This window comes from Argopecten irradians, chromosome 1 (assembly GCF_041381155.1).
Source record: "Argopecten irradians isolate NY chromosome 1, Ai_NY, whole genome shotgun sequence".
Lineage (NCBI taxonomy): Eukaryota > Metazoa > Mollusca > Bivalvia > Pectinida > Pectinidae > Argopecten > Argopecten irradians.
This window is the reverse complement of record NC_091134.1, coordinates 2,274,310-2,294,708: the sequence shown is the minus strand read 5'-3', so window position 1 is coordinate 2,294,708 and position 20,399 is coordinate 2,274,310. Positions and strand designations below refer to the sequence as shown.

The window sequence follows — 20,399 nt, the reverse complement described above, 5'->3', positions numbered from 1 at the left end:
GTCACTACAGTAGATGTATAGCAATAGTATTATGATTGTTTTAAACCTACCTCCATTATCCCGACACACTGTCACTACAGTAGATGTAGCAATAGTATTATGATTGTTTTAAACCTATCTCCATTATCCCGACACACTGTCACTACAGTAGATGTATAGCAATAGTATTAGGATTGTTTTAAACCTACCTCCATTATCCCGACACACTGTCACTACAGTAGATGTAGCAATAGTATTAGGATTGTTTTAAACCTACCTCCATTATCCCGACACACTGTCACTACAGTAGACGTAGCAATAGTATTAGGATTGTTTTAAACCTACCTCCATTATCCCGACACACTGTCACTACAGTAGATGTAGCAATAGTATTAGGATTGTTTTAAACCTACCTCCATTATCCCGACACACTGTCACTACAGTAGACGTAGCAATAGTATTATGATTGTTTTAAACCTACCTCCATTATCCCGACACACTGTCGCTACAGTAGATGTAGCAATAGTATTAGGATTGTTTTAAACCTACCTCCATTATCCCGACACACTGTCACTACAGTAGATGTAGCAATAGTATTAGGATTGTTTTAAACCTACCTCCATTATCCCGACACACTGTCACTACAGTAGATGTAGCAATAGTATTATGATTGTTTTAAACCTACCTCCATTATCCCGACACACTGTCACTACAGTAGATGTAGCAATAGTATCATGATTGTTTTAAACCTACCTCCATTATCCCGACACACTGTCACTACAGTAGATGTAGCAATAGTATTAGGATTGTTTTAAACCTACCTCCATTATCCCGACACACTGTCACTACAGTAGACGTAGCAATAGTATTAGGATTGTTTTAAACCTACCTCCATTATCCCGACACACTGTCACTACAGTAGATGTAGCAATAGTATTAGGATTGTTTTAAACCTACCTCCATTATCCCGACACACTGTCACTACAGTAGATGTAGCAATAGTATTATGATTGTTTTAAACCTACCTCCATTATCCCGACACACTGTCACTACAGTAGATGTAGCAATAGTATTATGATTGTTTTAAACCTACCTCCATTATCCCGACACACTGTCACTACAGTAGATGTAGCAATAGTATTATGATTGTTTTAAACCTACCTCCATTATCCCGACACACTGTCACTACAGTAGATGTAGCAATAGTATTACGAAGAGTTCTTTGCATCTGAAATAAAACGGAATTAGAAACATAGAGCCAACGCAGGAACAAAACAGGAAACAAGGAGCATCAATATGGGCGATTTAGAATGTTAACTAATTATAAGAACACAATACTTCGTTCCTTACCCCATTATGTTGATTTAATTACTGTGGATACCTTTGTGATCGTTGTCTGATGGAGCACACTGACATTGAGACAAACATTCTGTAATAATTAATTTTCTCTTTGTTTCTGGCTTTCTGATTGGCCTATTCATTTTTTTCATTCCACAATGCAAAAAAAAATCCGAGAATGGTGTGGAAACCCAACATAATCATGACGTCACGATAGAAACATTGACGTTGCGTAATGATTTGGAAAAAATTATCCCTTGGAAAATTAATTATAAGCATTGAAGTCACTATTTTTCAATTTCATCGGGTATGAAATAAATGTTGTTTGCAAACTTTTGTGAGAATCCGCTATGCGGATTCACATAGTTTGCAAACAAAGTTTCTCTCATACCCCGATGAAATTAAAACATAGTGACTTCAATGCTTAAATAAAGCTACTATAAACCGACTTATTTTCACAATTTACAGTAGAAATATTCTACTGTATTATATATGTCTTTTTCACATCAATTTATTTATGCGATGTAAAACTTAGTGGGTTTACATCATTGTTTAGACATACAAAGTCAATAAGCCACTGTGTATCATCAAACATCTAGTGATATTATAACATTATTAAGATGTGATTTACAAATCAATAATCTATAAGTTTGTACGTTCACCTACTTCAAGCATTTTCCCGTTCTGTTCTGCACGTTTTTGATCCTTTACATATGCTGCCCAGCAAAAGGCGACTACAGGAAAATTTGGGACTTTGCTTCTTTGCAAACACACCGAGGAAATAGGCGACTAAATTTGCATCCTATACCAATGAGCACTATAAATAAATTTCGCCACACATTTGACGTCACAAGTGGCACGCTTTCCAGTCATCGCTCATAGTTTAGCATTCTGCCGAACAGCATGGATACATTTTTTGTAGGTCCGGCCTTCGGCTGACACTTGCGGAAGCATAAATTGCGCTCCACTGTGCTATATAGTTTAATATTTGTCTGCTTTGTCCCTCATTACTGTTCGTATCGTATGTAATCGTGTTCGTTTTGTATGTCTTGATAAAGGGGCAGATCGCCTCGAAAATTTGACAATTTTGTTTTGTCCACACGGTTGGAATTACTTCCTTGTCCCATCGTTCACATGATAGAGTAGTAATGTATGTTTCCCTATAGTATCATAACTAGCCTATACTTCTACAGGAAGAGGGTGGGTGGGGGAGTCTTTACATGTGGACGTATGCTTACTTCACTGAATGTCGTGTTAACTATGAATGCCTACCTTCCGTGTCTGGTATATAAAGAGTGTGATGGAGATGATGGACATCAATACAATACAGGAAGCATAGTAATAATACTCATCAGCATACCACAGCGAACAGGAAAATACTTGGAAGATGTAGAAAGGGGAGATAATCTGGAAAACAAAAACGATCAAAATTAATACAATACAGGAGGCGTAGTAATAATACTCATCAGCATACCACAGCGAACAGGAAAATACTTGGAAGATGTAGAAAGGGGAGATAATCTGGAAAACAAAAACGATCAAAATTAATACAATACAGGAGGCGTAGTAATAATACTCATCAGCATACCACAGCGAACAGGAAAATACTTGGAAGATGTAGAAAGGGGAGATAATCTGGAAAACAAAAACGATCAAAATTAATACAATACAGGAGGCGTAGTAATAATACTCATCAGCGTACCACAGCAAACAGGAAAATACTCGTAAGATGTTGAAAGGGGAGATAATCTGAAAACAAGAATTAAGCGTAATTATAAGCATCGCCAGTACCGCATTGTTTATTTATTGAAATATATCATTACTATAATGGAATATTTAAAAACATTTGAAAGTAAAACAAAAGGAAGGAAAAGTGAAATGCAGCATAATTATGTTCTACAGCATCTCAACCCCATACACATGCTGAAATGATTTCTGTAATAATTAGGTGTGTTGAGGTGATAATGATGTCCTTTAGCTACGTTCCAAGATTGTTTAGGATGAAATTTATACTTTTTGAGAAAAAGAGCTATGTAAAGTTTAGTATCACTAAGTTTCACAGCGTCTGCAATAAATAGGTGTATTGAGGTGATAATGATGGCCTTTAGCTACTTTTAAAGTTTAGAAAGGATTGGACTTAAACTTTTTGAGAAACACTCTCAGCTAAATGCAAAACTTTTAACAAGGGTCTCAGAGGGATCTTGGCGCCCACCAAAGAATGATCTATGTCTGACAATGGAAAGAGGGATCTTTACCCTGCTTTTCAAACTTTTTCAAATATACTGTATATAAAATTTGAGACAGATGGCTTCTGTACTTTCTGAGAAACAGCGACAACAAATTTCATACATGAAATCCAAGATGGCAGCCAGTTGGCCATCTTGTTGATCAATCAGTCCAAAAGGTACTATGCACAAGGGGAACCTAGATATGGAATTTCAGAGAGATCCCTTCAGTAATTTCTGAGGAATAGTGGTAACAAACTTTAACTATCAAAATCCAAAATGGCGGCCGGTCGGCCATCTTGTTGGCCGATCAGTTCCAGAATGCATTATGCACAACTAGGGTCCTAGGGGAACCTACATATGAAATTTGAGAAAGATCCCTTCATTACTTTCTGAGAAATAGCGGTAACAAGTATTGTTAAAGGAAGGACGGAAGGACAGACGGACCACAGACGAAAGGTGACAATTGTTTGTTTCCCCCCCAACCCCCCAAACCTAATGAAATTAAAAAAATGTGACATTAATGCTAAATACAAAGATTGATATAGAAAAGACAGACAGTAAACATAGTATGGTTCCATTCGCTGATTTCTCAAAAATCTAGACATGCCAAACTGAGTAAGGGGAGATAATCTGACAGAAAAATATAACCGCGTGCAAATTGCATTATCAAATACAATGGGAAAAACCTGCAAATTCAATCCAATCTCACTGAATATTCATGTGCAATATTTATAACCAGGTTAATGATGAAAAGGGTAATCATGTAATTATACAACATTTAACGATTTCAAAATTTAAAGATGCTCCACCACCAACAAATGGTATTTTTTTGATATCAAAAACAGCAGCAGATGATTTAGTATTTTTCTTCAGTTACAAAAGTTACTTACTTTACACCATTACCAACATTGAAAGGTTTGAGATTCTAATTTTACTTAAAGATAAAAATATTAAAAATAGATAATTGCATCCCGAAAAAATTCTGTGGCACTAATTATATACTATATGGAATGAAATACTGATTGCACATGCACCAAAAGCAAAATGAATTATTATATATTATTTTTTGTGTTATTTAGACATATACTGTAAATACACAATTAAACAACAATTATTGCTTAAATATGATGAGTTTCGTTTATGCTCTGATGGCGGTGGAGCATCTTTAACACAGTGTAAGTACACCACTTATTACATTTTCTGTACATCATTGATACAGCAAGCACTAGGAATCATAAGAATGTATAATTCAGCACAGACCATGACATTTATAGACACAAGAAAACAAACACTATACCTACCTGTTTAACAAGAAGTTCAAGGATAGGTGTGACATGCACCCTAATAGAGTTGATGCCGTAGATCACCCGTCTGAAATCAGATAATCATATAATTAGAAACTTTTATTTTCTAGGATCATGACAATAACTTTCAGAATATATTTTACATATTTTATCTAGAAATAAACATTTTGGAACATAGAATACCTAATTTTTTTTAGATACTTTGAAAATAAGATAGGTGTTTTTTTATTTCAACTATTAAGTTTGTATCATCAGTGCTATGTTTGTGCTCATATCATATTCCTTTTCTACAACATACATTTAATAAACTTAACCATCTTCTGAAATAACAAGACATAGACTTTGTCACCTTTCTAAGGGAAATTCTCGCACGTCTTTACAAATAAAATCAGTTTTATAGTAAGACAATGTTGCACCTGTTACAATTTGGCTCGTCCATGCTCAGCAACATATTACTGTTAAAATACCAAAGTTTTGCTGATTTTTCGACAGATGAAATAACAACTTACTTCTTGATCTGAGCATCCACACTGAGACCTTTCTGTTGATGGAAAAATGAGCAGCTTACATTAGCAACCAATCCACTGTAAATAAATAAACAAACAAACATTGTCACATATTCTGTAAAGACAAGAGGCCCATGGGCCTTAACGGTCATCTGACTTTTGGCACAATACAACACATCAAAGAATATGGTAGTGGAAAACAATTAGGGCAATCAAACCATGAATGAAGGTTCCCTGACAGGGATTCCCTGTGACCTTGAATGAAGGTCAAGGTCATTCATTTGAACAAACTTGGTAGCCCTTCATCCCAGCATTCAACAGGCATAATATGAGTACCCTGGGCCTTTCGGTTCTTGAGAAGAAGTCTTTTAAAGATTTTAGCCTTTTTGACCCCTATGACCTTGAATGAAGGTCAAGGTCATTCATTTGAACAAACTTGGTAGCCATTCATGCCAGCATTCTACAGGCCAAATAATAGTAACCAGGGCCTTTCGTTGAGAAGAAGCCTTCTGAATAAACACTTTCCGCACGGTGCACAACGATGGACGGCGCACGCTGATGGACGATGCACGATGACAATAGGTCCGATGACCTAAAAGTATTTGAAAGCAGAAAGTTTTTAATTTATGTATGACATCAAATGAGTTTCCCCAAATCTAGTTTGAACATTTTTTTACCAGATTGTGTTTATGCTTGTCAATCACATAAAATTTCAACTGCTTTTTAACTTTTTCATCTCCTTGTACTTTCTAGTTGGTTTTCATTTTTTTTTTAAATTTGTTTAAATCATTTACCTGGCCTTTTCAAAGCACTGTCCATCAGTATTCCACAAGAATTTTACTTTCTTGGTGACAAAAAATCTGACGAATCTAACTTGCTGTTCCTGTACAAAGAGAAAAAATTATTTCCAGCTGGAGTCGAAAAATAGTATCAATGAGTAAGGATTAAATCGAAACAGTAACATACTATTTCTTACTGACCAAATCTAAACAAGAACATATTATTTGTTACTGACACAAATCTAAACAGTAACAACTATTTGTTACTAACCAAATCTAAACAGTAATTACTATTTGTTACCTAACAATATTTAACCAATAATATTACTATTTGTTACTGACCAAATCTAAACAGTAATGTACTATTTGTTACTAACCAAATCTAAACAGTAAATGTACTATTTGTTACTAACCAAATCTAAAATAAACAGTAATGTACTATTTGTTACTAACCAAATCTAAACAGTAATGTACTATTTGTTACTAACCAAATCTAAACAGTAATGTACTATTTGTTACTAACCAAATCTAAACAGTAATGTACTATTTGTTACTAACCAAATCTAAACAGTAATGTACTATTTGTTACTAACCAAATCTAAACAGTAACATACTATTTGTTACTAACCAAATCTAAACAGTAACATACTATTTGTTACTAACAAATCTAAACAGTAACATACTATTTGTTACTAACCAAATCTAAACAGTAATGTACTATTTGTTACTAACCAAATCTAAACAGTAACATACTATTTGTTACTAACCAAATCTAAACAGTAACATACTATTTGTTACTAACCAAATCTAAACAGTAACATACTATTTGTTACTAACCAAATCTAAACAGTAACTACTATTTGTTACTAACCAAATCTAAACAGTAACATACTATTTGTTACTAACCAAATCTAAACAGTAACATACTATTTGTTACTAACCAAATCTAAACAGTAACATACTATTTGTTACTAACCAAATCTAAACAGTAACATACTATTTGTTACTGACCAAATCTAAACAGTAACATACTATTTGTTACTAACCAAATCTAAACAGTAACATACTATTTGTTACTAACCAAATCTAAACAGTAACATACTATTTGTTACTGACCAAATCTAAACAGTAACATACTATTTGTTACTAACCAAATCTAAACAGTAACATATATTTGTTACTACCAAATCTAAACAGTATACATACTATTTGTTACTAACCAAATCTAACAGTATAATTTTATAACAATCTAAACAGTAAATACTATTGTTACTAACCAAATCTAAACAGTAATATATTTGTTACTACCAAATCTAAACAGTATACTACAAATTGTTACAACCAAATCTAACAGTACATATATTGTTACTAACCAAATCTAAACAGTAACAACTATTTGTTACTAACCAAATCTAAACAGTAAACTATTTGTTACTACAATACTATTTGTTACTAACCAAATCTAAACAGTAACTACTATTTTACATTCAATTATGTTAACCAATCTAAACAGTAACATACTATTTGTTACTAACCAAATCTAAACAGTAACATACTATTTGTTACTAACCAAATCTAAACAGTAACATACTATTTGTTACTACCAATCTAAACAGTAACTACTATTTGTTACTAACCAAATCTAAACAGTAACATACTATTTGTTACTAACCAAATCTAAACAGTAACCTACTATTTGTTACTAACCAAATCTAAACAGTAACATACTATTTGTTACTAACCAAATCTAAACAGTAACCTACTATTTGTTACTAACCAAATCTAAACAGTAACATACTATTTGTTACTAACCAAATCTAAACAGTACATACTATTTGTTACTAACCAAATCTAAACAGTAACATACTATTTGTTACTAACCAAATCTAAACAGTAACATACTATTTGTTACTGACCAAATCTAAACAGTAACATACTATTTGTTACTAACCAAATCTAAATAGTAACATACTATTTGTTACTAACCAAATCTAAACAGTAACATACTATTTGTTACTAACCAAATCTAAACAGTAACATACTATTTGTTACTAACCAAATCTAAACAGTAACATACTATTTGTTACTAACCAAATCTAAACAGTAACATACTATTTGTTACTAACCAAATCTAAACAGTAACATACTATTTGTTACTGACCAAATCTAAACAGTAACATACTATTTGTTACTAACCAAATCTAAACAGTAACATACTATTTGTTACTAACCAAATCTAAACAGTAACATACTATTTGTTACTAACCAAATCTAAACAGTAACATACTATTTGTTACTAACCAAATCTAAACAGTAATGTATATTTGTTTACTAACCAAATCTAAACAGTAACTATACTATTTGTTACTAACCAAATCTAAACAGTAACATACTATTTGTTACTAACCAAATCTAAACAGTAACATACTATTTGTTACTACAAATCTAAACAGTAACATACTATTTGTTACTAACCAAATCTAAACAGTAACATACTATTTGTTACTAACCAAATCTAAACAGTAACATATATTTGTTACTGACCAAATCTAAAACAGTAACATACTATTTGTTACTAACCAAATCTAAACAGTAACATACTATTTGTTACTGACCAAATCTAAACAGTAACATACTATTTGTTACTAACCAAATCTAAACAGTAACATACTATTTGTTACTAACCAAATCTAAACAGTAACATACTATTTGTTACTGACCAAATCTAAACAGTAACATACTATTTGTTACACTAACCAAATCTAAACAGTAACATACTATTTGTTACTAACCAAATCTAAACAGTAACATAATATTTATTACTAACCAAATCTATAACCTAATTATGATGTAACATGTACTCACCTTGACATATTTTGAACTTGATCGTCGACTCTCAATACTCTGATACGTGACACGTACCATTGGAGGTACTGGTCCTGTTGGTGTAACAATTTCTTACAAGTTACCTCCCTTTGTTAGTTGGAGAAGCTCAGTTTTTGTAATAATTTCCACATTTTCATATCACATCAATTCAACAATTTATCAATTCAAATTTTCAAAACTTTCATTATAATTTAAGAAAATCTCCCTGATAAAGTCTATCATCTTATGACACCATTTCTGCAAGTTGTACTTATCCATTACTAAAAAAATAAATCAATGGAAATCTGAAGTAGATTAAATAATCAACAAAATGCAAATGACTTTGATAATAAGTGATGTCACCTTCGCTTCGGACTGAGGTATGTTGACCTTGAACTCTCATAGATTGACATGACCTTAAACTCACCTTGAGGACGACGACAGTTGCCACGGCCAGTGAACATTTAGTATGTGTGGACCGGATCATCAGATGTGGAAACCAATAGAAGAAGAGTCGCAGTAAGCCGACGGTGAGGAAGATAAATATCCACACAATCACTGTCCAGATAAAGCTTCTCTCGTAGCCATGGATTTCCTGTGTACAAAACATTATGGAGACCAAAATTTTAGCTGAACTTTTAAAATACAATGCCAGTGAGTAAAACATTGAGGAGTTGACAAGCATGTCTCCCTGCTGCACATTACTAAAAATCATTCCATGACAGACACAACCTACAAGACATTAGTGACAGCATCACTTATTGAATATGTAAAGCAATTACCAACGGCAGTAAAAATCTCCATACCTTCCCCGTGGAAGAAACATAACAAGAGGCCCAGACGGCCTGTATTGCTCATCAAGTGAATTCAGTAAATGAGACAAAAACTCACTTCATATGATAAATATTTGTCTGGCCTAGAATCTGAGAATCTGACAAACCGGTGCATTAATGAAAGAGAAGCTGTCCATTACATTAAAAAAAAATAAAGGCAAATAGAGCAGAAATATTTGTGACAGATATCATTTTTCATTTAAAAATTATTTAAAACTCAATAAGGATGCTATATACACATACAAAATACATGAATGATATTCATTCAAAACATTTTGCATTATATCAAGTTCAAGGTTAGAACTAAAACCCTAATAAGAAGAGTATAGGATAAACATATAGATTACGCTTTGAATGTTTATGTTGCCCTTGGTGGCCTTTTTCTAGTTTGCCTCCCTGGGGGTGTACATGAGTGGTGTGTCAAGAACACAAAAAATGTAATCATGCAGCTAAAGTAACTCTCAACTCTTTAAATAATGAAACCATTCAGAATGTCATCTTTTGTGATTTTGAAACTGAACACTATCCAACTGTTCTGATGAACTAGAGCGACATGAAATATATGTCACCTTGAAAAGGTTCTTTGGTATACTCTTTTGTGTTGTTAAGAATGTTTGATTGTTATTGTACAGGAAGTATAAACTACGAGACGTTAGAGTAAAATGATACCATGGCTTTTATCGTGACATAAAAGTGCAAAAAACTATTCTAACTTTTAAAGGGTTTGTGACACAAAAACCTTTTTATAAATTTTCTGATAGTTTGACACCATCAATGTTGGCTGACACACGTTTCACAGCACTCCGCAAAGCTGTTTATCTACTTTAAGGGCAGTAAGGGTAAATTGCTGCGGTGGAGAAAAACTTTAATCAGCTAGCCAGTCACGTGGTACCAACACGTCATCCGTTTCAACCATGCTCTGCTGTCTGCTGTAGATACTATATATTTAGAGAGAAAAACACTACAGAGTCTTCTAGTATTTTTTTTTTAATCTGCTGTGGAAAACAATGACAGTGATATCCCTGCTTTGGGATTTGTTCTGGACATTATCCCATACCAGTTTGACCTTTTGATGAACACTGATAATTCTCTTTCTACGGAGGAGGGGGTAACATCCCCAGATGTTTCAGATGCTGATCAAGAAAACCAAGAAGATCGGTTGACAAACATAGCATGGTTTGTAATAGATCTATGATTATTTTAATTTATTAGCATTAAATATAGATGTGGATGTCTTCATGGGTATTCATCAGATGATTTCTTTTTAATAAGTGAACATAATCTGTAATATATCTTACATAATTATTTTTTTTACATTAAAATCATCCATTGAGAACAATAAATTTCTCCTTTTATTACTTTATAAATGCATTAACCTAAATGCATTTGTATGATTGATATCAGTGACTTACGACTTATATAATTACTACACTAATTTTACATACCTACATATTACAAATATACATGTATCTCAATAAAATCTCTTTTTTTTAATTAACAACAATGACAACAATGTGTAATACACTTTATTACTATGTCAATAAACAATTGAAGAATTCGGTAAATGAGGATTGTATTCTTAACAACAGAGGAATGTATAATAATGACATTGGTTACAACTGTGAGACAAAGCTAATTACATTGTTCAATTACCAAAAGTTAATTTTTCCATTTTATGTTGTGGATACATATTTTGTTTTATACCGGTATTTTTTATTTTCAACAGGTGTTCATGTGGTTTCTGTGATCCAATGGTTACGGAATCGGAATCTACGGTCTGCTGTTGTGAGATATAATGTCAATTGCATAGTTTTCAATAAAAAACATCTCTGTAAATTGTTTATTATATTATTATTAATTTACCTATTGATATATTTATTATTATGAAATGTAACTTTCGTTGCAATATTTATATACATTACATCAATCCTCTTCTCGATATAATGTATTTATACGACTATACAGCCAGATATTATTACTGATACTATGCAATTATCTGTTTAATAATGTGTATTGTAGCATTCGTATGAGTAATTAAGTAGCAGGCAATGGTGATGATAAATTGTCCTTAAGTTGTTACAAGTAAACACACATTTGAAATAGGCACATTCCATCTATAATGTTTACTAACAAACAGGGCTGAGTAATTATAACATAAATGTGCAATAGATGCCATTATCAGGTCATAGATAATAGGTCACCTTTTCATTTAATGCCTCCATATAATACATCTATTCACACAAATGATGATTTTCTGTCAGCTCAAACTTGACACTTATATAATGCAACCATGTATTTTGAATACTCTTCTTTTTTGAAAGCGAAAGAACTTGTTTTAAAAAAACTTATTTTATTTTAACTTATTTTATTTCTGTGATTGTTATAGCAGCCATAAGCAGCACATTGCACCACACTGAATTTATAATGACAGCCTTTAATTATTTCATGTGAAACACAGGATAAGTTTAGGTGTAAGTTTAGGTGTTTAGCTCTATTGGTGTCTGTCTCATCAGCAGCGGTGAGCCAGTCGGTGAACCAGTGACATGTGCTGGCTGACAGCCCTCGTTATCGCAATAAATTTTTGCATATCGGTCAGCTGCCCAGATGGCCCTATGTATAGCCTGGTATCTCAGTGTGTGTATTTGCTATCCCCATGGAGTGGGCTATTTCGGTGATCTTAAAGGGGGCCCAATCTATAGACAACTTTATCACTTTTTGTGTCACAAACCCTTTAATAACTGTTTTAAACCATTTTGTACATTATAAATTCACATAATCTGGAAATATACATGAAAATTGCGGTTAAACCTGCAATAAGCGGCCAAGTCTCATATGTGGCCAGTCTGTCCGCAGAATATTAATTGTACCAAACCTGAATAAGCGGCCACCCCTCATATGTGGCCAGTGTGTGGTCAGCGGGATATTAATTGTATCAAACCTGAATAAGCAGCCATCCCTCATATGTGGCCAGTGTGTGGTCAGCAGGATATAAAATTGTATCAAACCTGAATAAGCGGCCACCCCTCATATGTGGTCAGTGTGTGGTCAGCGGGATATTAATTGTATCAAACCTGAATAAGCAGCCACCCCTCATATGTGGTCAGTGTGTGGTCAGCAGGATATTAATTGTATCAAACCTGAATAAGCGGCCACACCTCATATGTGGTCAGTGTGTGGTCAGCGGGATATTAATTAATATCAATCCTGAATAAGCAGCCCACCCTCATGTGGTCAGTGTGTGGTCAGTGGGATATTAATTATATCAAACCTGAATAAGCTGCCACCCCTCATATGTGGTCAGTGTGTGTCAGTGTGGATATAAATTGTAACAAACCTGAATAAACAGCCACCCCTCATATGTGGCCAGTGTGTGGTCAGCAGCAGGATATTAATTGTATCAAACCTGAATAAGCGGCCACTCCTCATATGTGGTCAGTGTGTGGTCAGTGGGATATTAATTATAGCAAACCTGAATAAGCGGCCACCCCTCATATGTGGTCAGTGTGTGGTCAGTGGGATATTAATTATATCAAACCTGAATAAGCAGCCAATTCCTCATATGTGGCCAGTGTGTGGTCAGCGGGATATTAATTATATCAATCCTAAATAAGCAGCCCACCCTCATGTGGTCAGTGTGTGGTCAGTGGGATATTAATTATATCAAACCTGAATAAGCGGCCACCCCTCATATGTGGTCAGTGTGTGGTCAGTGGGATATAAATTGTAACAAACCTGAATAAGCGGCCACCCCTCATATGTGGCCAGTGTGTGGTCAGCAGGATATAAATTGTATCAAAACTGAATAAGCGGCCACCCCTCATATGTGGTCAGTGTGTGGTCAGTGGATATTAATTATAGCAAACCTGACTAAGCGGCCACCCCTCATATGTGGTCAGTGTGTGGTCAGCAGGATATTAATTGTATCAAATCTGAATAAGCAGCCATCCCTCATATGTGGCCAGTGTGTGGTCAGCAGGATATAAATTGTATCAAACCTGAATAAGCGGCCACCCCTCATATGTGGTCAGTGTGTGGTCAGTGGGATATTAATAATATCAAACCTGAATAAGCGCCATCCCTCATATATGTGGTCAGTGTGTGGTCAGTGGGATATAAATTGTAACAAACCTGAATAAGCAGCCACCCCTCATATGTGGCCAGTGTGTGGACAGTGGGATATTAATTGTATCAAACCTGAATAAGCGGCCACCCCTCATATGTGGTCAGTGTGTGGTCAGTGGGATATTAATTATATCAAACCTGAATAAGTAGCCATCCCTCATATGTGGCCAGTGTGTGGTCAGCGGGATATTAATTATATCAAACCTGAATAAGCAGCCGACCCTCATATGTGGTCAGTGTGTGGTCAGTGGGATATTAATTGTATCAAACCTGAATAAGCGGCCACCCCTCATTTGTGGCCAGTGTGTGTGGTCAGCGGGATATAAATTGTATCAAACCTGAATAAGCGGCTACCCCTCATATGTGGTCAGTGTGTGTGTCAGTGGGATATAAATTGTAACAAACCTGAACAAGCAGCCACCCCTCATATGGGCCAGTGTGTGGTCAGTGGGATATTAATTGTATCAAACCTGAATAAGCGGCCACCCCTCATTTGTGGCCAGTGTGTGGTCAGCGGGATATAAATTGTATCAAACCTGAATAAGCGGCTACCCCTCATATGTGGTCAGTGTGTGGTCAGTGGGATATAAATTGTAACAAACCTGAACAAGCAGCCACCCCTCATATGGGCCAGTGTGTGTCAGTGGGATATTAATTGTATCAAACCTGAATAAGCAGCCACCCCTCATATGTGGCCAGTGTGTGGTCAGTGGGATATTAATTGTATCAAACCTGAATAAGCGGCCACCCCTCATATGTGGCCAGTGTGTGGTCAGCGGGATATTAACTATATCAATTAAACCTTAGTAAGTGTCACCTATCCGAAGTGGTAAGAACAAGACTGATGTTTCCAATGATGGTCACCATGATATCAAAGGTATTGATATGGAATGTGAAAATCTATATCAATATCATATAAATTGGCTGAATTCTTTGGTTCAATACCAAAAATACCCTTTTTCAAAAAGCAATGTATATTAATGTAGCGCTTCAAAGACAGCCCGAAACGTACTTACCCTAAAATAAGTACCGGTATGTTTAAATTAATTTTCATAAACTATTTAGCCTAAATATTTTCTCTGATATATTTCAAAATATATGAAATGAAATCAGTCGATCAATAGAACAGGTGTGATTAACGTAACCTTTAAAATTCAAATGCTTTCATAATACATAGTGTTTTTTTCCAGATATATACTGATAGATCATGTATAAACCACAGTTATCAGTGATCTACAACTTACTCTGTATACAAACAAATCCTGTGTGAAATGATTTGTATCTATAAATATTGATCTCCATGTATGCCATAAACACAACTGTTATTCCAATTGTTTTGTGATATGCGGATACAAAGTTTAGAGTATGCCATATATCTTATAGCATATCCTGACTTTATGCTTAATCTTCCTTGCCTATATATACCCTATTAAGCAGCCCCCCCCTTTTCTGAAGAAAAGCTGAAGTTGTATAAATGTCCCCTTTCAATTGATTTAACAATGTTTTTCAACAGAAATATTTAAAATATGGCTAACTTTTTTATCGAAAACTTACATTTTGGAACATTATCAATAAGTACTCCCTTTGTAACAGATATCTAAGTGCCCTGGGCATTATTTACGTCAAATATGGTAGATTGTGTCTATCTAGTATCAACCATTACCAACAATCTGATCCTCCTGACCTATATATAGGTCGTGTCTATCTAGTATCTACTATTACCCACCATCTGATCCTCCTGACCTATATATAGGATGTGTCTATCTAGTATCTACCATTACCCACCATCTGATCCTCCTGACCTTTATATAGGATGTGTCTATCTAGTATCTTCCATTACCCACCATCTGATCCTCCTGACCTATATATAGGTCACGTCTATTTAGTATCTACTTTTACCCACCATCTGATCCTCCTGACCTATATATAGGTCACGTCTATCTAGTATCTACTATTACCCACCATCTGATCCTCCTGACCTATATATAGGTCGTGTCTATCTAGTATCTACTATTACCAACCATCTGATCCTCCTGACCTATATATAGGTCACGTCTATTTAGTATCTACTATTACCCACCATCTGATCCTCCTGACCTATATATAGGTCGTGTCAATCTAGTATCTACTATTACCCACCATCTGATCCTCCTGACCTATATATAGGTCATGTCTATCTAGTATCTACTATTACCCACCATCTGATCCTCCTGACCTATATATAGGTCATGTCTATCTAGTATCTACTATTACCCACCATCTGATCCTCCTGACCTATATATAGGTCGTGTCTATCTAGTATCTACTATTACCCACCATCTGATCCTCCTGACCTATATATAAGTCATGTCTATCTAGTATCTACTATTACCCACCATCTGATCCTCCTGACCTATATATAGGTCATGTCTATCTAGTATCTACTATTACCCACCATCTAATCCTCCTAACCTATATATAGGTTGTGTCTATCTAGTATCTACTATTACCCACCATCTGATCCTCCTGACCTATATATAGGATGTGTCTATCTAGTATCTACTATTACCCACCATCTGATCCTCCTGACCTATATATAGGTCGTGTCAATCTAGTATCTACTATTACCTACCATCTGATCCTCCTGACCTATATATAGGTCTTGTCAATCTAGTATCTACTATTACCCACCATCTGATCCTCCTGACCTATATATAGGTCATGTCTATCTAGTATCTACTATTACCCACCATCTGATCCTCCTGACCTATATATAAGTCGTGTCTATCTAGTATCTACTATTACCCACCATCTGATCCTCCTGACCTACATATAGGTTATGTCTATCTAGTATCTACTATTACCCACCATCTGATCCTCCTGACCTATATATAAGGTCATGTTTATCTAGTATCTACTATTACCCACCATCTGATCCTCCTGACCTATATATAGGTCATGTCTATCTAGTATCTACTATTACCCACCATCTGATCCTCCTGACCTATATATAGGTCGTGTCTATCTAGTATCTACTATTACCCACCATCTGATCCTCCTGACCTATATATAGGTCATGTCTATCTAGTATCTACTATTACCCACCATCTGATCTTCCTGACATATATATAGGTTGTGTCTATCTAGTATCTACTATACTATTACCCACCATCTGATCCTCCTGACCTATATATAGGTCATGTCTATCTAGTATCTACTATTACCCACCATCTGATCCTCCTGACATATATATAGGTTGTGTCTATCTAGTATCTACTATTACCCACCATCTAATCCTCCTGACCTATATATAGGTCGTGTCTATCTAGTATCTACTATTACCCACCATCTGATCCTCCTGACCTATATATAGGTCATGTCTATCTAGTATCTACTATTACCCACCATCTGATCCTCCTGACCTATATATAGGTCGTGTCTATCTAGTATCTACTATTACCCACCATCTGATCCTCCTGACCTATATATAGGTCATGTCTATCTAGTATCTACTATTACCCACCATCTGATCCTCCTGACCTATATATAGGTTGTGTCTATCTAGTATCTACTATTACCCACCATCTGATCCTCCTGACCTATATATAGGTCATGTCTATCTAGTATCTACTATTACCCACCATCTGATCCTCCTGACATATATATAGGTTGTGTCTATCTAGTATCTACTATTACCCACCATCTGTTCCTACTGACCTATATATAGGTGATATGTCTATCTAGTATCTACTATTACCCACCATCTGATCCTCCTGACCTATATATAGGTCATGTCTATCTAGTATCTACTATTACCCACCATCTGATCCTCCTGACCTATATATAGGTCATGTCTATCTAGTATCTACTATTACCCACCATCTGATCCTCCTGACATATATATAGGTTGTGTCTATCTAGTATCTACTATTACCCACCATCTGATCCTCCTGACCTATATATAGGTCATGTCTATCTAGTATCTACTATTACCCACCATCTGATCCTCCTGACCTATATATAGGTCATGTGTCTATCTAGTATCTACTATTACCCACCATCTGATCCTCCTGACCTATATATAGGTCATGTCTATCTAGTATCTACTATTACCCACCATCTGATCCTCCTGACCTATATATAGGTCATGTCTATCTAGTATCTACTATTACCCATCATCTGATCCTCCTGACCTATATATAGGTCATGTCTATCTAGTATCTACTATTACCCACCATCTGATCCTCCTGACCTATATATAGGTCATGTCTATCTAGTATCTACTATTACCCACCATCTGATCCTCCTGACCTATATATAGGTCATGTCTATCTAGTATCTACTATTACCCACCATCTGATCCTCCTGACCTATATATAGGTCATGTCTATCTAGTATCTACTATTACCCACCATCTGATCCTCCTGACCTATATATAGGTTGTGTCTATCTAGTATCTACTATTACCCACCATCTGATCCTCCTGACCTATATATAGGTCATGTCTATCTAGTATCTACTATTACCCACCATCTGATCCTCCTGACCTATATATAGGTCATGTCTATCTAGTATCTACTATTACCCACCATCTGATCCTCCTGACCTATATATAGGTCATGTCTATCTAGTATCTACTATTACCCACCATCTGATCCTCCTGACCTATATATAGGTCATGTCTATCTAGTATCTACTATTACCCACCATCTGATCCTCCTGACCTATATATAGGTCATGTCTATCTAGTATCTACTATTACCCACCATCTGATCCTCCTGACCTATATATAGGTCATGTCTATCTAGTATCTACTATTACCCACCATCTGATCCTCCTGACCTATATATAGGTCATGTCTATCTAGTATCTACTATTACCCACCATCTGATCCTCCTGACCTATATATAGGTCGTGTCTATCTAGTATCTACTATTACCCACCATCTGATCCTCCTGACCTATATATAGGTCGTGTCTATCTAGTATCTACTATTACCCACCATCTGATCCTCCTGACCTATATATAGGTCGTGTCTATCTAGTATCTACTATTACCCACCATCTGATCCTCCTGACCTATATATAGGTCATGTCTATCTAGTATCTACTATTACCCACCATCTGATCCTCCTGACCTATATATAGGTCGTGTCTATCTAGTATCTACTATTACCCACCATCTGATCCTCCTGACCTATATATAGGTGATATATCTATCTAGTATCTACTATTACCCACCATCTGATCCTCCTGACCTATATATAGGTCGTGTCTATCTAGTATCTACTATTACCCACCATCTGATCCTCCTGACCTATATATAGGTCATGTCTATCTAGTATCTACTATTACCCACCATCTGATCCTCCTGACCTATATATAGGTCATGTCTATCTAGTATCTACTATTACCCACCATCTGATCCTCCTGACCTACATATAGGTCATGTCTATCTAGTATCTACTATTACCCACCATCTGATCCTCCTGACCTATATATAGGTCGTGTCTATCTAGTATCTACTATTACCCACCATCTGATCCTCCTGACCTATATATAGGTCGTGTCTATCTAGTATCTACTATTACCCACCATCTGATCCTCCTGACCTATATATAGGTCATGTCTATCTAGTATCTACTATTACCCACCATCTGATCCTCCTGACCTATATATAGGTCATGTCTATCTAGTATCTACTATTACCCACCATCTGATCCTCCTGACCTATATATAGGTCATGTCTATCTAGTATCTACTATTACCCACCATCTGATCCTCCTGACCTATATATATAGGTCATGTCAATCTAGTATCTACTATTACCCACTATCTGATCCTCCTGACCTATATATAGGTCATGTCTATCTAGTATCTTCCATTACCCACCATCTGATCCTCCTGACCTATATATAGGTCATGTCAATCTAGTATCTACTATTACCCACCATCTGATCCTCCTGACCTATATATAGGTCATGTCTATCTAGTATCTACTATTACCTACCATCTAATCCTCCTTACCTATATATAGGTTGTGTCTATCTAGTATCTACTATTACCCACCATCTGATCCTCCTGACCTATATATAGGTCATGTCTATCTAGTATCTACTATTACCCACCATCTGATCCTCCTGACCTATATATAGGTCATGTCTATCTAGTATCTCCTATTACCCACCATCTGATCCTCCTGACCTATATATAGGTCATGTCTATCTAGTATCTACTATTACCCACCATCTGATCCTCCTGACCTATATATAGGTCATGTCTATCTAGTATCTACTATTACCCACCATCTGATCCTCCTGACCTATATATAGGTCATGTCTATCTAGTATCTACTATTACCCACCATCTGATCCTCCTGACCTATATATAGGTCATGTCTATCTAGTATCTACTATTACCCACCATCTGATCCTCCTGACCTATATATAGGTCGTGTCTATCTAGTA

At 35.4% G+C, this 20,399-nt stretch overlaps 1 protein-coding gene across 1 annotated transcript in view; it reads right to left on the bottom strand.

The window, feature by feature from the left end:
• The window catches only part of LOC138308712 (polyamine-transporting ATPase 13A3-like), an 86,529-nt gene that overhangs the window by 39,647 nt on the left and 26,483 nt on the right, over positions 1-20,399 (bottom strand). The window contains exons 5-13 of the mRNA XM_069249744.1: positions 9,427-9,594; positions 9,000-9,073; positions 8,679-8,683; positions 6,548-6,552; positions 6,150-6,238; positions 5,359-5,433; positions 4,847-4,916; positions 2,590-2,724; positions 1,141-1,207 (exon numbers count right to left, since the gene is read on the bottom strand). Of these exons, the coding sequence (XP_069105845.1) occupies positions 1,141-1,207; positions 2,590-2,724; positions 4,847-4,916; positions 5,359-5,433; positions 6,150-6,238; positions 6,548-6,552; positions 8,679-8,683; positions 9,000-9,073; positions 9,427-9,594 (688 nt within the window). The remainder of the gene's footprint in view (positions 1-1,140; positions 1,208-2,589; positions 2,725-4,846; positions 4,917-5,358; positions 5,434-6,149; positions 6,239-6,547; positions 6,553-8,678; positions 8,684-8,999; positions 9,074-9,426; positions 9,595-20,399) is intronic.